Source organism: Myxine glutinosa, chromosome 8 (assembly GCF_964187855.1).
Source record: "Myxine glutinosa chromosome 8, kmMyxGlut1.1, whole genome shotgun sequence".
NCBI lineage: Eukaryota > Metazoa > Chordata > Myxini > Myxiniformes > Myxinidae > Myxine > Myxine glutinosa.
In genome coordinates this window covers 73,723,784-73,743,540 of record NC_136268.1, presented here as the reverse complement: position 1 = coordinate 73,743,540, position 19,757 = coordinate 73,723,784, and the positions used below count along the sequence as shown (strand labels likewise).

Here is a 19,757-nt window from a genome sequence, read left to right as displayed (position 1 = left end):
GAGCACATGTCTCCTGGAGGAACTTGGTGGGTCAGAGGGCTGAGAGAGTAGGTGGAACCAGACTGGAAAAAGGTGTTAAAAAACGAGACTGTCCACCTGTCTGTGATGGGAGAGCAACAAGCTTTGTGCTTTGACCTCATCATGAAAGATGCCAACAATTTTGAGCTTTTGATTCCATAGAATCCAGGAGTGCAAGGTTCAAGCAGGGCCTCCAGCCCACATGGTAGAGCTGTACTTCATTGGGCTGTGGACAAAGGCCTTGATGAACGGAAGACGTTCAGATTTACCAAGAAGGGAATTGGCACAAGAGCTTCTTCTTCTTTATTTTGTATGCATCACATTGCTGTGAGTCGCATCATTTGTTTGGGATGGAGGGGCCTCAGTGCCACTGCTGCAATCACTGTAATCACAGGAATTTGGAATTGAGCCAGGGTACCGGCAATAGGTTGCCTACTCTTCACAAAGGACACCGTGGTACCTTTATCGTGGTACCAGCAGACATCACGCCCAGTTTACTGTTCCTCTGAGGGACGGCTGTGCACGCATTGCTGCACGTGAAACACCAGGAATCCATTTTTATAGCTGGGCCAAGATTCGAACCGAGATTACACAGCAACGAGGCGAGTGTGATGACTAGAGGTTCGAGAAACAGATCTTCTTCCAGTGATCCTGGAAATACGTGCGTTTGTTTTGGTCAAAATTGGAACACATGTTCCAAGCATTAAACCAGAATGTGATACTTTCCAGATCAGCAGAGAGAGAGGCCGCTTCTGCCGGCCTCTCAGTTGGATGTGAAACTGTACAGTATAAAGTGGGGTTATCTGCAAAGAGGACAATCGGGTAATTCAGAGCAGTGGACAGGACATTAATATACATGTGGAGCAGAATTGCCTTGTAGAAGAGCAGCCTGTCCTGAGAGAGATGAAATGATTCTGTTGAGACTTAGGTGAGCTGAGTAATTGTAAAAGTTTGATAAGCGATGGAACTTAATTGTACATCTCCTGACAGAGGTGCATCATATAAATTGGCGTATGGGGAGCTGGGTCCAAGTGGGATAGATGCCCCCCCGCTCTTTCATGAATTTTTTTTTTACATTCATTTTAAATGTTATTTTAGCATATTTACCTCCACCAAAAAAGGTCTTTGCGCAGGTTATGTTTTCACTCCTGTTTGTCTGTCTGTTTATCTATTTGTCTGTGAGCAGGATACCTCAAAAAGTTAGACTGATCCGGATGAAATTTGGTGGAAAGGTTGGGTGTGTGATGAGGACAAATTGACTCAATTTTGGTGACTATACAGATCTGGATACTAGAATTTAAAAAGTGATTCTTTATAAATTGAGAGATAAGGCCATAAACGATATATAGCACGATGTTTGAAAAAGTTTTGGACGACTTGTGCACAAAACTTGGTGGAGAGGTTGGTTAGGCAACAAGAACAAGCCGATTACATTTTGGTTCAGGTCTGCGTCCAAATCTGGCCTATCAGTGGATAGAAAACGTAAATTGTTCAGCCTGGTGGAGGTATGTTCTCTACCGTGTGGTGTCGTCCTCGTTTTCTCAAGAGATTATGGCCACAGATGTCAAATTACTGTGGAAGTGTACTTGTGGTGCTGACCTTGCATCCTGCATGTCTTTTTTGCTTTCTAAATTGTCAACATGATTTGCAAGGACATTAGTAGGTAATAAATTAACCGTGAAAGCACTGCGAGTGCGGATTTCAGTCCTCGCTCATCATTCTGGTGAACCCAGGTTCAAATCTTGTACACCATGTGTTTTCATCCATCACCTACTAATGTCCTTGTCATTAACGTGAAAGTATATTGATATCTGCCGATGTTTTTGTCCTGCATGTGACTTATGTACAAGTAAGAGGTGCACAAGAGATTGACATCACGTTGTCTCTTTTTGATGTTTACCTGACATTTTGAACCATGATTCGGACACAAAATACTTTTGTTAATGATTCGTTTATTAGAAACTCTACATGAGGAAAATATATGTGTACTTGCATTGAATTAAAAAAAAAACCAAGAGCAAATAATCAAGTTTTGAGCCAGAATTAGAAAATAAACAACTCAGGAGAGGACGATGGTTCACGAGCGAGCGGTATTCAATGACAAAGGACGGACTGTAACCGAAACAGGCCCGGACAGGCCAGGCCCGGAAATGTCAAAACGAAGGTTACCGACCTTGAAATGAGATAGAAAATAATGTATAATCAGCTATGAGGTTAGTTAGCTACACAATACCGAAAATTCGGTGAAAAATGAAATGAAAAAAAAATAAATGGGGGGAAAAAAAAAGAAAAATGAAAAATCGAGCTCCGTGGGACTAGACACATGACATTGGCCTAACCAAATACTGAAACCCTTGTCAGATTGCACCAAACCCATCGGAGAAGATGTAGCTTGAACTCGATTACCCCCTAAAACGACATCTTTTTCGGGCGTGGCTCCGCCCACAATGGGCGCAATACGCCTATTCCAGGCAGGACCACTGAATTGAAAATATATAGAACGCTCATACTCCATGAAAAGTGCAGCCGCCGTGTCGCCATCTTGGTTAGCACGACTCGACCGACTCGCTTCCTGAGTGAACTACTGGAGTGAATATAGTGACAAAATCATGTGACATACAAAAACAAACATTACATGTACACACGTTGTACGCACAGACATGTACATTCTCCCGGCTGCTCACTCTGCCAACCATTTGGGCCTACTTAATAAAGTTGATTACATTTCATCACTTTAGTTTGCATTATTTTGATACGTAATAAAAGGACAGCTAAATTCATGTTTTCAATTTTCACCAAAAACAAATCATTGTGAAAAACAACTTCGCAAGTTTCATGAAAATGTCCCGAGTTCTTCACGCTCCCAAATTAACAATATTTGTTCTCGAATTTTTTTTGTGAACAGGAAAGGATAAAGGAAAGTGTTGTAGTAACTGTGATAGGTTTCCTATTGAAAAACGATCGCACAAAAGGTGAAAAAACGCAATCGCTTTTCGCTCTGAATTAGGCCAACGTGCGAACGCATGACGGAAATCACCATCGCCCAACATCGAGTGCCAACCAAGATGGCGCCCGGTAGATACAGCTCCACCTGTGTGGTGTGAATGGCAATGGTCATTCTATATATTTTCAGTTCAGTGGGCAGGACACAACTAGATCATGATATCAACCTCCCACCCAAGTTTCATCAAGATCGGATGATATCATCGGGTAGTTATGCTGCGGACAGACACACACACACACCACACACACACACACACACACACACACACACACACACACACACACACACACACACACACACACACACACACACACACACACACACACACACACACACACACACACACACACACGACGAATATAGTGGTCACTTGATAACTCGTGAACCAATAATGGAAAAACAACTTCCACCGCCACTAGGTGTTGACACAGTCCTGGCATTGGTCTCCACAGATATCGCAGATTGAAACCTCTTCCAAGGCCTTGGACTTGTAGCTTCGCTCCGTTTTCCGACCTGTAATAAAAAATATTATTACCTCAATCGATGCACATGACGAGTGCTTAATTGCGCATTCCCTGAGTGCTTTTTGCAAAAGTGCATTTGTTAGATCAAAATTAAACTCGGACTAATGTGGAAGTTCAGAACATTTCCTGCGATGGGTGTCTAAACGGAAACATGGTATTTTTGTTTATTTTGGTGCACCCGTTTTTATTTCCAACAATGCACTTGCGTTGAATCACAAGAGACAAAGGTATTTTTTTATAACAGGAACAATTGTAATGAAAAACTAATCTTTTTCGGTGTTTGAATTTATCTCCATTAATGGAACTTCATGTGGTGGCCCACAAAAATGAAAAACATACAAAACCACATTCTTTGCAAAAATATTATGAGAGTTTTACCATCATCTACATTCTACAAGCAATTGCAAGAAAATAGGACTCCTACTACTACTACGACTACTACTACTACTACTACTACTGTTAATACTACTACTACGACTACTACTACTATGACTACTACCGTGAAATGGGGTGAATAGGGACAGCCATAAAAATCCTATTTATTCCTATTTAACCCATATATGGGGTTAATAGGGACTATAAGTTGCTTTTAAAAAAAACAAGAGAACACTTTCAACCCAAATATCAACAAATCAGTATGGTTATCAATTTTCAGCGGAAAAGTTTCCGAACTTTTTTTCAGTTTGTGTCCCTATTCACCTTGCTGTCCCTATTCACCCCATTTCATGGAACTAATAATACTACTACTACTACTACTACTACTACGACTACTCTGACTAATACTACTACTACTACTACTACTACTACTACGACTACTACTAATACTACTACTACTATGACTACTACTACTACTACTACTACTACTACTACTACTACGACTACCACAATGACTGCTACTACTACTACTACTACTACTACTACTACTACTACTACTACTACCACAATGACTGCTACTACTAAGTTACTACGACTACTACTACTACGACTACTACTAATACTACTAGTACTACTACTACTACTACTACTACTACTACTACTACTACTAATACTACTACTACTATGACTACTACTAATACTACTACTACGACTACCACAATGACTGCTACTACTACTAATATTACTACTACTACTACGACTACTACTAATACTACTACTAATACTACTACTACTATGACTACTACTACTACGACTACCACAATGACTGCTGCTGCTACTACTACTACTACTAATACTACTACTACGACTGATACTACTACGACGATTACTACTACGATGACGACGACGACTACTACTACGATGACGACGATGACTACTACTACGACTACTACTACGACTACTACTACTACTACTACTACGACTATTACTATATATTTAATTGCCCCAATTATTCCCACCTTCCTGTGGGGTCTGCAGTCGAACGTTTTGGCCCAACTCTTTGATGATCCGGCTGGCCAGGCCTGACGCTTTACTGGAGGTGATTTCAGCAGGAATTTGTAATTTGTTCAGAGTGCCGGTGATAACTCGCCTACTCTTAATGAGAGACACAGATATTTGACGTCCACCAATGGACAGTGCTAATAGACAGGTTATTCGGCTTAGCATTCCCCCGATGAATGGCACACATATGGATGCCTGTGTGCTAAACACCAAGGTAACAGCTTACTGCTCGAGCGAGATTCGAACCCAGCCTAGACAACCCAAAGGTGAGTGCGCATACATCTGGGCGATCATACTCATACCAGCCACACAAATGAGACAGTAATCTGCCTATAAAAATGTAACATTATTAAACGAACACTTCTGTGAACTTCCCCCAATACTCAAAGAAGCGCGTGAGAGATGCTCAACTTTTTATGATGAAAGACTCACTTGGTTCGTAGAAATCTGAAATTATGACGTTTGCTTCTTTGACTTTTCCAATGGGTGTGGATTGCGAGGCAAGAATATCCACGCAGATCATCGTTTCATTTATCTGGAGTCAGAAAACATAAATTCATATTAAGTTGGAAATACCAGCAGTACAAATATAACTGATGAAGCCAATGCAATGCAGGGATAGGCCCAGAAACAGATACTCGTACTTCATAGAACACGATACCCCACGCTGTTCATAGAACATGATACGCCAAGCTGTGTTCAGGTATATACTTCAATTTAAACAAGCATTCTGAGTATTACGCTGCAATACATGTCCCGTACCGGCAGTCTGTCGTCCGGAAAACTGTTGGGGAAATTACCAAGGGTTATTTACCCACAGGTTCGGAATCGTTCCCAATCGCAAATTACCTCAGGACGGGCTCACCTGTGATTCACACTCGGGACTTCGATTTATACACCTTGCAGACAGGTCAGCAGAAGCACGAGAAAACAAGCATTCTGAGTATTGCGCTGCAATACATGTCCCCTACCAAAGTTCAAAGTGCCATAACTTTGTCAAAAATGATCGAATATGCAAATTTATGCACGGTTGATGCTGGTTTTCAAACTTGATCTGAGGTATGCTGAGACACATGCGTCACGCCTCGCCTCGTTGATAAGCCCGCGAGGTCGCTCCGTGGAGCGGCCTGCACGTATTGCAGTGTGAATTATATAAATTATTACCAACTCACAGTCTGAGGTATTAGCGATTCAAGAGATATCCATTTTTTTATGGCACATTGGAGAAGCCAATGCGAGGTTTCTACTTCCTCAGCTTGTCACAACTCTGTCAAATGTGATCGAGTTAAAAAAGTCAGAATTTGACCAAATTTGTTTTATTCGTTTGTTAATATACCTCAGCTATTGACAAATCTTAAATTAGAATTTTATTTGAGGTTAAAATGACCGCGACAGGTCGTGTCCAACGATGCTTTCAGTCTGTACATGTGATAAATAATTAAATCCGCACACTTGACGCCTCTTCTTCTTCACGCAATAACAACTTCTAGCTTCCAGACCGTACATCCAATCATCCTGCAATTTTGCACACTTGTTACTCTTCATGACGTCTACTATAGTATGAAGTTTCACGTCGATCAATAAAGCGATTCAAGAGATATCCATTTTTAAAATATTTTCGTTTAATTAACGATATCTGCCAAACCACGTGACCTATCGCAAATTCCAAAAGGACATTTTAGTAGACTGACATGCGGAACAGATCTGTGAGGTTTCCCCTCGATTGGATCAAAAATGAGGGAGGGGCTTGGTTTTAAAGGTTCATGCTTAAAAACGTCATAACTCTGAAACCATGTGACGCATGACGTCATGCTCGCTGACTTTTTTGTTCGTCATGGGTATGCGATTCTGCCTGCAAAGTTTGGCCTCGATCTGTTCAGCCGTTGCAGAGAAAAAGGGGTTTTCGTGTTTTCACGAAAAACAATATGGCGCCTGAACCACGTGACCTGTGACGTCATAATTACCATTAAAATATTCTACAGACCGAGTCCCTCCTATGGTGAAAATTTGATCTCAATCGGTCCTATTATTGCAGAGATTTTTTAAAGGAAATTAAAACTTAAAATGGCACTGAGTTAAGGATCATCAGAATTATCAGAATTCGCAAAGTTCAAAGTGCCATAACTTTGTCAAAAATGATCGAAACGTCGTGAAGTTCGAACTTGATCTGTAACTTATCATGAGGAAACGATGTGTCAAGTTTGAAATCATTAGCATTAAGCGTTTAGAAAAAAAGTCCGGAAAGCTGTTCTTTGCGTGACGGACTGACAGACTGACGGACTGACGGACGGAGGGACGGCGTGCAAACCTATAGTCCCCTCCGGTGTACACCGGTAGGGGACTAATAAGTTGTTGATAAAGAACCTTTCGAGTTGCTAAATATCAGTAATTATTATATTTTCCGGTTCACGATCAATGATCGATGTGTATATATATGTTGCTTGGCTTGGCTCCGCCCCTCCAGAAAGCGCGCGCTGTGTCGCGCTGTTGACGTTCGCGGGAGGATGCTGAGGGCACGCGGTGCGGCTTGAGGAGAACTCTAGAATAAACAAGAGATATCCATTAAAAAAAAATTTTTTTTCGTTTAATTAACGATATCTTCCAAACCACGTGAGCTATCGCAAATTCCAAAAGGATATTTTAGTGGACTGACATGCTGAACAGATCTGTGAAGTTTCCCCTCGATTTAATCAAAAATGAGGGAGGAGCTTGGTTTTAAAGGTTCATGCTTAAAAACGTCATAACTCTGAAACCATGTGACGCATGATGTCATGCTCACTGACTTTTTTATTCGTCATGGGTATGCGATTCTGCCTGCAAAGTTTGGCCTCGATCTGTTCAGCCGTTGCAGAGAAAAAGGGGTTTTTGTGTTTTCACGAAAAACAATATGGCGGCCGAACCACGTGACCTGTGACGTCATAATTACCATTATAATATTCTACAGACCGAGTCCCTCCTATGGTGTAAATTTGATCTCAATCGGTCCTATTATTGCAGAGAAATTGTTTTTTAAAGGAAATTAAAACTTAAAATGGCACTGAGTTAAGGATCATCAGAATTATCAGAATTCCCAAAGTTCAAAGTGCCATAACTTTGTCAAAAATGATCTAAACGTCGTGAGGTTCGAACTTGATCTGTAACTTATCATGAGGAAACCATGTACCAAGTTTGAAATTATTAACATTAAGAGTTTAGAAAAAAAGTCCGGAAAACTGTTCTTTGCGTGACGGACTGACGGACGGAGGGACGGCGTGCAAACCTATAGTCCCCTCCCGGTACACCGGTAGGGGACTAATAAAATAATTATTTTAAAGATCCTTAAAAAATTCTGGAAGTTTAGCACTATTGAGGCAGTCTTATACACCACCCTATTAACATGTCCAAGTACTGCTAAACGGAAGGGTTTTGCAAGTGACAACAAGGCAGTTTGTGATCTACAGTGTTCAAGTACTATATATCATTCAACTTAAATAAAATAAAGATTGTAAAAGTCATATAAATAAATTAATTCTGGAATTTACTGCTGTTTTACCGCCATTGACACAGTATCTCTTACACCACCCTATCTAACACGTCACAGTAATTATTCGGACCTGATGTTTGTCCTTTGTAACATTCTTAACTAGAACAACACTCTTCGATGTCACTACGTCGACTGATGTGCCTTTGCACACATTATTACATCATTATAATACTTGTAGCAAGTTTGCTTTAAATCCATACAGCTGTTCTCAAGTTATCACATTTTTACCTAACATGACCTCTCACCTTTGACCTCGGGACCCCAAAATCTAATCGGTTAATCTTTAATAATAATAATAATAATGCATTTATTTTATATAGCGCTTTTCAGGAAGCCCAAAGACGCTTTGACAGGGTGCAAAACATAATGCAGAGCAAAACATAAAAACAATTGCAAAAAAAAGAAGAATCAATAGGGAAATATTCAAAGCACAAAGGAGGGAGAAGGAGAGGAGATAGTCAGGGGTTAGATGCTGTGGGTTAAATGTTGAATGCAGTGTTGAACAGGTGGGTCTTGAGTGATGTTTTGAATGTGGTGAGTGAGGAGGAGTCTCTGATGGTGTGAGGTAGCGAGTTCCAGAGGGTGGGAGCAGCGATGGAGAAGGCCCTGTCCCCCCAGGATCTAAATTTGGTCCGGATGGGGGGGGGGGGGGAGGGGGGGGTCAGGAGGTTGGTACCAGCAGAGCGGAGGTTGCGGGTGGGAGTGTGTCTGGAGAGGAGGTCAGCCAGGTAGGATGGGGCCAGGTTATGGAGGGCTTTGTAGGTCAAGAGGAGGATTTTGTACTGGATTCTCTGGGAGATGGGGAGCCAGTGAAGCTTGTAAAGGACGGGGGTGATGTGGTCACGGGTCCGGGAATGGGTGAGTAGACGGGCAGCGGAGTTCTGAATGTATTGGAGTTTATTGGTGATTGTTGAGGGTGAACCATAAAGGAGGCTATTGCAGTAGTCCAGACGGGAAGTGATGAAGGCGTGGATGAGGGTTTCTGCAGCCATGGAGGAGAGGGATGGACGGAGACGGGCGATGTTTTTCAGGTGAAAGAAGGCTGTCTTTGTGATCTGTTTAGTGTATTTGTCGAAGGAGAGGGTTTGGTCAAAGATGATGCCAAGATTCCGGATGTGAGGGGAGGTGGATACTGGGAAACCGTCGATGTTGAGGGCAAAGTTATGGGTGGACTTGGTGAGCGTTTTTGGGCCAATGATGATTATTTCAGATTTATCACAGTTAAGTTTGAGGAAGTTGATTTGAAGCCAGGATTTTATTTCAGTGATGCAGTTTGTCAGGATAGAGTGGGTGGCGGTGGAGATGGACTTGGTGGAGATGAAAAGCTGGATGTCATCGGCGAAGCAGTGGAATTGGAGACCATGACGGCGGATTAAGTGACCGAGGGGGGACAGGTAAAGGATGAAGAGGAGGGGGCCAAGACTGAACCTTGGGGTACACCTTGGGGGAGGGGAGCAGTGGGGGATTTGCAGTTATTGATGGAGATGTTTGGTGGTGAACTTTGGTGGAGGTTTGGAGATGCAGTGTCCATATGTTTATACCTCTCCCACCCCCCCCCCCCTTCACATGCCTCCCCCCCTTCACATGCCTCCCCCCTTCACATGCCTCCCCCCCAAAGCCCTCTCCCTCCCACAGATCTCTCGATGTCTCCATGTCTCTCGGTCCCTGCTCTCAAATGTTGTGTTTGTGTCCTTCCCCCTCTCTCCCCATCTTGTCTACCGCTCCCGATGTTATTTGTTTTATGTGTCTGTTTGTCTTTCTGTGTGATTAATTTTCGCTCTTTCACGAGCCTCGATCTTGTATACAAAAAAAAAAAAAAAAAAAAAAAAAAAAAAAAAGAAGAAAAAAAAAAAAAGATGAACTGACGTCTGTCAGAGAGGTATGATTTAATCCAAGAGAGGGCAGTGCCGGTAATGTTAAAGGTGGTTTCATGTCGGGTGAGGAGGATGGTGTGATCGATGGTGTCAAAGGTGGCGCTGAGGTCGAGGAGGATGAGAATGTTGAGGTTGCCAGCGTCAGAGGAGAGGAGAAGGTCGTTTATATCATTATACATAGCTTTACATCATTATACATATCTGTGCCAAGGTTGAATTAGATCCCTTTACCCTTCTCAAGTTATATACCTATTACAGACTTTGACCTTTGACCTCAGGACTTCAAAATCTAATCAGTAAAATTTTACATCATTATACATACCTGTACCAAGTTTGAATTGGATCACTTCAGCGGTTCTCAAGTTATAGACATATTACAGACTTTTACCTTTGACCTCTTGACCCCAAAATCTAATCAGTTCATCTTTACATCATTCTACGTAAGTTTACCAAATTTGGTCAGAATCCCATCACTGTTTCACAAGTTATCATGGCAACAGGATTTTTACCTAACATGACCTCTGACCTTTGGCCTTTGACCTCTTGACCCCAAAATCTAATCAGTTCATCTTTACATCATTCTACGTAAGCTTACCAAATTTGGTCAGAATCCCATCACTGTTTCACAAGTTATCATGGCAACAGGATTTTAACCTAACATGACCTCTGACCTTTGGCCTTTGACCTCTTGACCCCAAAATCTAATCAGTTCATCTTTACATCATTCTACGTAAGTTTACCAAATTTGGTCAGAATCCCATCACTGGTTCACAAGTTATCATGGTAACAAAAACCTATCACGGACGGACAACCGGACGGACAACCTGAAAACATAATGGCTCCGGCGACTTCGTCAACGGAGACATAAAAACAGTAATTTTCCTGTTTGGAATGATTTTCAATTTTGTTTGACTGCCACGCAGGCAGATAGAGTAAATATAATAAATAGTAAATATAATAAGTTATTCCTTTATCATAAACTGACGTTTACAGACAGACAGATATGGAACCAATTGCATAACCCGCTTTTCGCTTTGCGTGAGTGGGGTAATTAATTGCATTAGGGAAAGTAAAAGTGATACTGCATTACACAGAATTATCATGTAAAAAGTGAAAAATCTCAGATTTTTTTTTTTTGCAAAATGAGGCAAAACAGCTATATATACATATGTCGTGTGTGTGCTGCTGTAAAGAGACTGGAGCATAAGTGTACTGATGGCATTAAAAGCTGATGGCAAACAACGTTCAAAGATTGTGCCCAACATAGTCCAATTACTGACCTCATTAAAGTAAATGAACAACTTTCCTTTCTTTTTCTCCACTCGTTTGATAGCAGCTTGCATGTTGACGTCCGCCGGTGAGAATCCACTGAGCATGCCAACCTCCAGGAGAACCATGCCACCATTTACTCTGCTCTTTCTCCTTTTTTGAGAAAAGAAAAACAGCAAAAATGAAGGCAGAAATACACACCTTGTATGGATTAGTACTGTACCCGTTTACATGCTTACAAGGCCATACAATGAAGCAATGTTTCGTACAAGTTTACACCATATATACTCTTCATGCTTACTCGCTTACTCGCTTACTCTTCCCAAAGGACACCATGGGATCTTTAACGTCCTCCAACTAATGCTGGCAGATGTGATGCCCGTTTAACGTTCACCCGAGGGATGGCACACACATTGATGCCTCATCCTGCCTTTCAAATGTCATCTGGATGACAGTTTATAGCTGGGTCGGGATTCAGACCCAGGCTAGACAGCTTAGAGGCGAGTGTGCGTACCTCCAGGTATCCTGCCAGCCCATATTTTAGTAAGAGCTGGATGTTAAAACTCCACCTATACCATCTCTCCACCACAAGCGGATGATCTGCTGATTGTTGGATTCGAAACCAAATGTCACACATGTGTTAAGTATTGAAATATGAATAGATACACTTTTTATCCTGAAGTAAAACTTTTTCTTTATAATGAAAGTTCACATCTTTCTTAACAAGAAGAGAAGGGACTGAAAATGTCACCAAACAGAAATGGATAATCTCATAACATTGAGAGTGAATGTTTCCATGTCAGGGATAGGGGGAATGGCCTGGAGAAAGAACCAATCAGAATTACGAATTGAGCTTGAATAGCAATCGTCAAGGTGCTCATGGAAAGAGAGGATATTGTGCATGAAGATCATATTGGGATGTAATTATTTACTTGTTATTGGGGCAATAAGGCTGGTGTGACCTCGAGGAACATGCACTCACATCTGTGCTATCTAACATGGGTTTGAATGTCAACGCAGCTGTAAACTACCAACCTGGTGTTTGATCACATGCAGAGTGATAGATACATCAATGTGTGTGCCATCTGGATTGTCGTTAAACTGGGCGTCCCATCTGCCAGCATTAGTTGGTGGATGTAACATCCCACGGTGTATTTCATCGAGTGAAGGTGAGCTATTACATGGGGGAAAGTTGAGGTCCTGAAGTCACATTTTACATTACGTGGAATTTCTACGGGTCCCTGCTTATGTCCCATTTGCCGCAGGATATGCCCTCCTCTTTCATTTATCCATTCTTCACTGGAATCTGATACATTTAAAATACATCATATATCGACTCTTTGAACAGCAGAAGAATACTTTGTAAAATATCCCTGTACAGCATTGATAGTCTTCGTCGTGCCAGACAACACGTGCCTCACTCTGTGTGCACTACAGTAATGTGTTCAGAACTGCTTTCTGCTTTGATACATCAATCACGCAACAGAAGGAAGACTAAAAGTCTGTTTGGTTTCACTACAGGGCTAAAGAAGGACTTAACATTGATATTGATTACCTGGAAAACCTCCAAGAAGGTAAAATGTGATTGTAGCATGAGCTGCATGTGCACATTTACAGCAAAGTGATGTACATGTACTTTGTAAAGTAGTTGAAAGTAAACATTTCTAAATAAATAAACTTTCTGTATGTTCCCCCGTTTTGAATTTCGTTAATTATTTGACCGTTCCCCTTTCCTCGCAGGAATTTTGTAGTTCTGCCCTAATGAAAAGCATAAATCAACTTACTTTTTATATTTTATCTCAGCATGTCCCTCTTGAGGAATACAAATTTATGGTGAAAAGTCTTTTTCAATACATGAGAATTATACCTGACCATGCGTTCGTTATTAAGGATTGCCCTACGATGAGACATACTTTTTCAGTACCTGGTACAAATGTGTGCAGTATAGCGTAGTGATCCCTCTCCTGTGACGTCATCGATGTTGACAAGCAGCTCAAATGGCTCATTCTCTGGCATTTCATACTTGATGTTGTACAACACGTTCAGCTGCAGTAATTCAGATGAGAGTGATTAAACATAAGAATGCTGCTTTTCACCTTGTGGATTTTTCTCCAAGCTTTTACATAAATTTGAGGCCCATGCAAGAGCTAGAACACAGAAGAGGATGACTAACACAGTGGAAAGTAGAGAAACACACCATCAGCATTGTAGAGGGGCATTTGAAGGTAGAATGGGTGAGGGCAAGGATGAAAGTCGGGAGAGAGAGGGGGACGAGGGTGGGAAGGGTTGCGGAGGGAATAATCAAGTAGGATACAAGCTCAAACAGCCAGGAGGGGGCTGAAAGATCAGGAAGGGAAAGCTAGGGATGAAGCCACAATGGAAGAAAAACAAAAAGGTTGAGAGGGGAATAATGAGTGTAAGGGGTTCAAAGAGGCTGGAAACAAGCTCAATCACAGAAAGATAGGGGCTGAAAGACGGAGAAGGCAAAATCGAAGATGAAACAGCAATGGAAAAGAAAACGGAAAGATGAATGGAGGGAAGAGGGATTTGGAAAGGAAGGAGTTCACTTGAGGAGGGTTAATGAGGGTAGAAAAGATTATGAGTCTGAATAGGGAACGATATGAGGAAGTGAACAGGCATCATGAAGCTCTGGAGGGAAGAATGAGATCGAACAGACTGAGGAAGTTATTTTCATCGTCAAGAGAAAAGAGAAGCAAAATGAGTGTAAGTGAGCCGTGAATATGGATTTTGGCAGTTCCACCAGAAGTTGGTTTCCGACAGAATGCGTGTGCTATGGAGAAAATGTAGGGGTTGGGAGTGGGATGGAGCTTGCAAATGTCACAGGATTCTAAACCTGAAAAGAGGCGGCCAGTAGAAGACAGAAAGGCCACCAACCTTTCTGTGATGTGAGAGTAACAGCATTAGGTTCAGATTTGTCATCATTCCAGTGATTTTTGAGGGCTTCAGTTTCCGTGTCATCAAGACAAGATTTGGTGTGATGGAGAATATGCAGTTGGTATCTGGCTTTTGTTACCAACTCTGACGTGTAGTTTGCTCAAGAGAGATTGTGGCTGATGTTAGGGCCGAAACCATTGAGGGACGAAACTCCTTTAAGCGGTTTTTTTTTTTTTTTTTTTTTTTTTGTATACTGAATCGAGGCTCGTGAAAGAGCTAACATTTACTTCACAAACAAATCAACCAGACAAACAAAACACACAAAAAGCGGGAGCGGAAAACAAGATGGGGAGAGAAGGGGAAGCACACAAACACAACATTTAAGAGCAGGGAGATGTGTGGAAGGGAGAGGGCTTGGGGGGAGGAGGCATGGGAAGGGGGGGGGGGGGGTGGAGGGAGAAGTATAAAACACAAGGACACCAAGGACTTCCAGGACAGAAGTTGGTATTTCAAAAAAGTGGAATTGGGGTGAAATTAGCGGGGGTAGAAAAGATCAAGGTTTTGGATGGGGGAAGATAAGAGATGGTGGTGAACAGCTGTTTTAAAGACCTGGAGGGTGGAGTGGGATTGAAGAGAGTGAGGGAGTTTGTTCCAGAGGTGGGAGAAAAGAGGAATGAAGGAGTGAAGGTGAGCAGAGAGTCTTGATTTTGGCAGTTTGACCATAAGAGGGTTGCAGGCAGATCTTGTGCGACCTGTAGGAATATTTGAGGGACAGAGCCCAGAGAGAGCTGGGGGGGCAAGGCCAGAGAGGAGTCGGGAGAAGATGGAAAGACCACCAACCTGCCTGCGGTGAGTGAGTGAGAGGCCCTTGGAGTTAGCTTCATCGCGGGAGATTCCAATGATTCTGAATGCTTTGGTTTCAACAGCGTGAAGACGAGCTAGGTGTGAGGCAGGAGCACCAGCCCAGAGGGGAGAGCAGTATTCCATTGAGCTGCGGATGAAAGCCTTGTATGTGGTGAGGAGCTCAGGTGTGCCAAGGAAGGACTTCGCACGACGGAGGATGCCCAGTCGGCGACTGGCTTTGGAGGCCAGATTTGAAATGTGGTTTTTCCAGGAAAGATCATGGCAGATAGTGAGCCCCAAAAGCTTGAGTGACAGAACTTCTTGGAGAGGATTATTCAGAAAGTGGATGGGAGGGTTGTCCAGTCGGTCTTTTCGGAGAGACATCGTAAGAGTGTGAGATTTGTCAGGATTGAAAGACATGTTCCACTTGTTTGCCCAGTCTGTGATTTTGTCCAGGTCTGCAGAGAGTGAGGAGGCAGCAGACTGCCGATCTGAGGGATGAAGAATCGAGCGACAGAGAGTAGAGTCATCAGCAAAGAGATACAGAGGATTTTCAAGAGAGTCAGAGAGATCATTGATGAAGACCAGAAAAAGCCCAGGGCCTAGAACACTGCCTTGTGGAACTCCAGCCTGAACAGGAAGAGGAGATGAGAGAAACCCATTCAGGGCCACACGTTGACTACGACTAGAGAGGAAGTCCGCCAGCCATGCGTGGAGATTTCCATGGATACCAAAAGAGGAGAGTTTGGTGAGCAGAGCGGGGTGCCAGACCGTATCGAAGGCACGTGATATGTCAAGGGAGACTGCTCTAATTTCCTGTTTGGCATTGAGGACCTCCATCCATTGTTGAGAAAGCAGAAGCAGCATGTCCAGAGTAGAGTGTCCAGGTCTGAAACCAAATTGATGATCAGAGATCAAGCCATTGGAGAAGAGGAAAGATTTCATATCTGAAGCAATGATGGATTCCATGACTTTGCTGATAATTGGGAGAAGGCTGATTGGTCTGTAGTTGCTGGGATCTGTTTTTGCACCTTTTTTGTGCAAAGCGGTGATGTTGGCAGATTTCCAAGCAGATGGAAGATGACCTTGAGCAAAAGAGAGGGTGAAGAGAACAGAGAGAGGGAGTGAAAGAGCAGAAGAACAGGATTTTAGGACCCGTGGGCTGATGCCGTCAGGTCCAGTTGCAGAATCCGAGTCGAGGGTTGACAGAAACTTTTGCACCTTGTCAGGAGGAAAGGACACGGAGTCCAGGAGCAGCTGGGTACGACTGGGTATGGTGGGTACAGAGAGGGATGGGTTTGGGACACAAGATTTAGAGGCAAACACAGAGTTGAGGCATTCAGCTTTTTCACGTGCGGATGTTTGTCAATTAAGCAGATGAGAGGGTTCACCAAGGATATTTCAAGTGTTGAACCAACTCCTGGAGGATTTTCTAAAGAAGTACTTTCACCATATTCAAGATGATTAGTCCCAAAAAGTGAAATGGAATTATTGGACAATTGTTATCTAACCGACGTGACCTTGTTTAACCAACGACCAACAGCAGATATTTTACCCTTAGGTAACAGATGCATGATGTTGTCGTTAAAATAAGTGGCTGCCCTCTTTGAAGAAAGGAAACCTGTGTTGTGGGACACAGGTGATTTAATAATTTCAAATGGAGAGCTTGTTTGCACATCATTCAAATGACACTATTTACAGTGCCTATAGAAAGTCTACACCCCCTTTTCAAAATTTTTGCCTTTTGTTACCTTGTAGCCTGGAATTAAATTGCAGTAAATCAAACTTTTCCCACCTTTATTTACACATCGTAACCCACAACTTCCAAGTGAAAACAAATTCCACAAATTTCAGAAATTAATTCAAAATACAAAACTAGATTATCTTGGTTGGATATGTGTCACCTCTATTATAATAGCAATTGTAAATTAACTCAGGTGTAACCAATCACCTTCAAAATCACACACCAAGTTAATTGGCCTCTGCCTGTGTTAAACTATAGTGATTCTGATTATTTCAGAATAGAATCAGCTGTTCCTGTAGGTTTCCTCTGCTGGGTAGTGCATTTCACAGCAAAGACTCAACCATGAGCACCAAGGAGCTTACAAAAGATCTCTGGGGTAAAGTTGTGGAAAGGCACAGATCAGGGGATGGGTATAAAAATATTTCAAAGGCCTTGAATAACCCTTGGAGCACAGTCAAGACAATCATTCAGAAGTGGAAGGTGGATGGTACCACCAAGGCCCTGCCTAGATCAGGCCGTCCTTCCAAACTGGATGACCAAGCAAGGAGGAGACTGATTAGAGAGGCCACCAAGAGGCCAATGGCAACTTTGAAAGAGCTCCAGGCTTTTATGGCAAAGACTTGTCACTGTGTGCATGTGTCAACAATATAGCAAGCACTCAACCAGTCTGGCCTGTATGGTAAGGTGGCAAGAAGGACACAATTACTTAAAAAGCCCACCTAGAGTCCTGTTTGAGGTATGCAAAAAAACACTCCTGAGATTCTGAAGCCATGTGGCAAAAAGAGTTAGCGGTCTGACGAAACCAAGATGGAACTTTTTGGCCTAAATGCAAAACGTTACGTCTGGCGCATCCAAACAAAGCACATCATCCAAAGAACACCATCCCTACTGTGAAGCATGGTGGTAGCAGCATCATGTTATGGGGTTGTTTCTCATCAGCAGGGACTGGGGCACTTGTCAGGATAGAAGGGAAAATGGATGGAGCAAAATACAGAGGAATCCTCGAGGAAAACCTGCTGCCCTCTGCAAGAAAGCTGAAATTGAGACGGAAGTTCACCTTTCAGCAAGACAATGACCCAAATCACACAGCCACAGCTACACTGGAGTGGCTAAGGAACAAAAAGATAAATGTCCTTGAGTGGCCCAGTCAGAGTCCTGACCTAAATCCATTTGAAAATCTGTGGCATGACTTGAATATTGCTGTCTTTCAATGCTCCCCACACAACGTGACGGAGGTGTGCAAAGTTGGTAGAGAACTATCCAACAGATTCACAGCTGTATTTGCTGTCAAAGGTGCTTCAACCAACTATTAACGCAGGGGTGTGGACTCTTATCCAACCAAGATATTCTAGTTTTGTATTTTTAAGGAATTTTCTGGAATTTTTAGAATTTGTTTTTCACTTGGAAGTTGTGGGTTATGGTTTGTAGATAAAGGTGGAAAAGTTTGGTTTAATGCAATTTAATTCCAGGCTATAACGTAACAAAAGGCGAAAATTTTGAAAGGAGATGTGGACTTTCTATCGGCACTGTATACTGTATATGTTTTAGGTGGAGTATGGAAATGCTTACTTGCAGAATTGCAAACCCTGTTCCTTTTGCTTGAACATTCACAGTAAGACTTCCAAGGGTCTCCACAGTTGGAATCTGAAAAAAAAAATGCGTTCATTTAAAATACTCCATCGATTGACATCATCGACATATGTTTTGGTTTAATTTCTTCTGTACAAGATGTTCAAAACATGCCAACGTTTATCTCTGAATGTAGTAGTATACACAATTGGTTAGAATAAAATATTATCAAATTATTTATACGTTTGTTTTTTTTGTATACAAGATCGAGGCTCGTGTAAGAGCTAACATTGATCACAAAAAGACAAACTGACACATAAAACATAAAACATATTATAAAGGGAGCGGGAGACAAGATGGAGAGCAGGGACATCAGGAGATCTGTGGGAGGTAGAGGGCTTGGGGGGGAGGAGGCATGGGAAGGGGGGGGGGGGGGGGGGGTTGGAAGAGGTAAAAAAAAACACATAAATGTTGGTATTTTTGCTTGCACAATAATGTTTTGTTGCTTGCATTCTCCATTTGTACCTGAACTTTCTGTAAAAGCAATGTGTTTTCATGATTGATGAACAGGGTGTTTTGCATCACAGTTGTGTATATGGTCAGGTGGAGATTAAAATCTCCTCTGGACATTTCAACAGCAAATGCTGACATGGCTTCAAGTGCAACCACCGTATCCTGAAAAATAGCATCAACAGGAATTGTTTAACAAGTTTGCATCAAAGTGCTTTGTTTTACCTTGAAATTTCGAAATGTTGTTTACACTTGCTGAAAACTATAGTATGGAATAGTTCAAGACATGGCCTATTCCATTCAGGGACATAGAATGAAATGAATTACAACCTGTGTGGAGACAAAGCCCCCGAGGTGACTCCGCTGTTGACTGAGCCAATGCATGATGGGTAAGCCTTCTTTTACAAGGCCCAGCTTGAGGTGTGCCAACAGCGCGTAGGCCGCAGTCTCGATACTCGAAGCCGAATGCAGCAGTGTGGGATTCTGATTTGGCCAGTGCATGATATGACTGCCAGACATGCCATATTGAAAGTAAGTTTATGCAAGA

General features: G+C 42.3%; 1 protein-coding gene across 1 annotated transcript; it reads right to left on the bottom strand.

Moving 5' to 3' along the window:
* Window positions 1–1,993: 1,993 nt before the first annotated feature.
* Window positions 1,994–19,729, bottom strand: LOC144893380 (CD109 antigen-like). The gene is made up of 7 exons (XM_078783965.1): window positions 19,541–19,729; window positions 19,226–19,375; window positions 18,701–18,775; window positions 13,574–13,695; window positions 11,661–11,802; window positions 5,416–5,518; window positions 1,994–3,535 (listed from the first exon to the last, which is right to left on the bottom strand). The coding sequence occupies exons 1-7, from the start codon at window positions 19,727–19,729 to the stop codon at window positions 3,438–3,440; spliced, it is 879 nt and encodes a 292-aa protein (XP_078640091.1). The 3' UTR covers window positions 1,994–3,437.
* Between the last annotated feature and the right edge of the window lie 28 nt (window positions 19,730–19,757).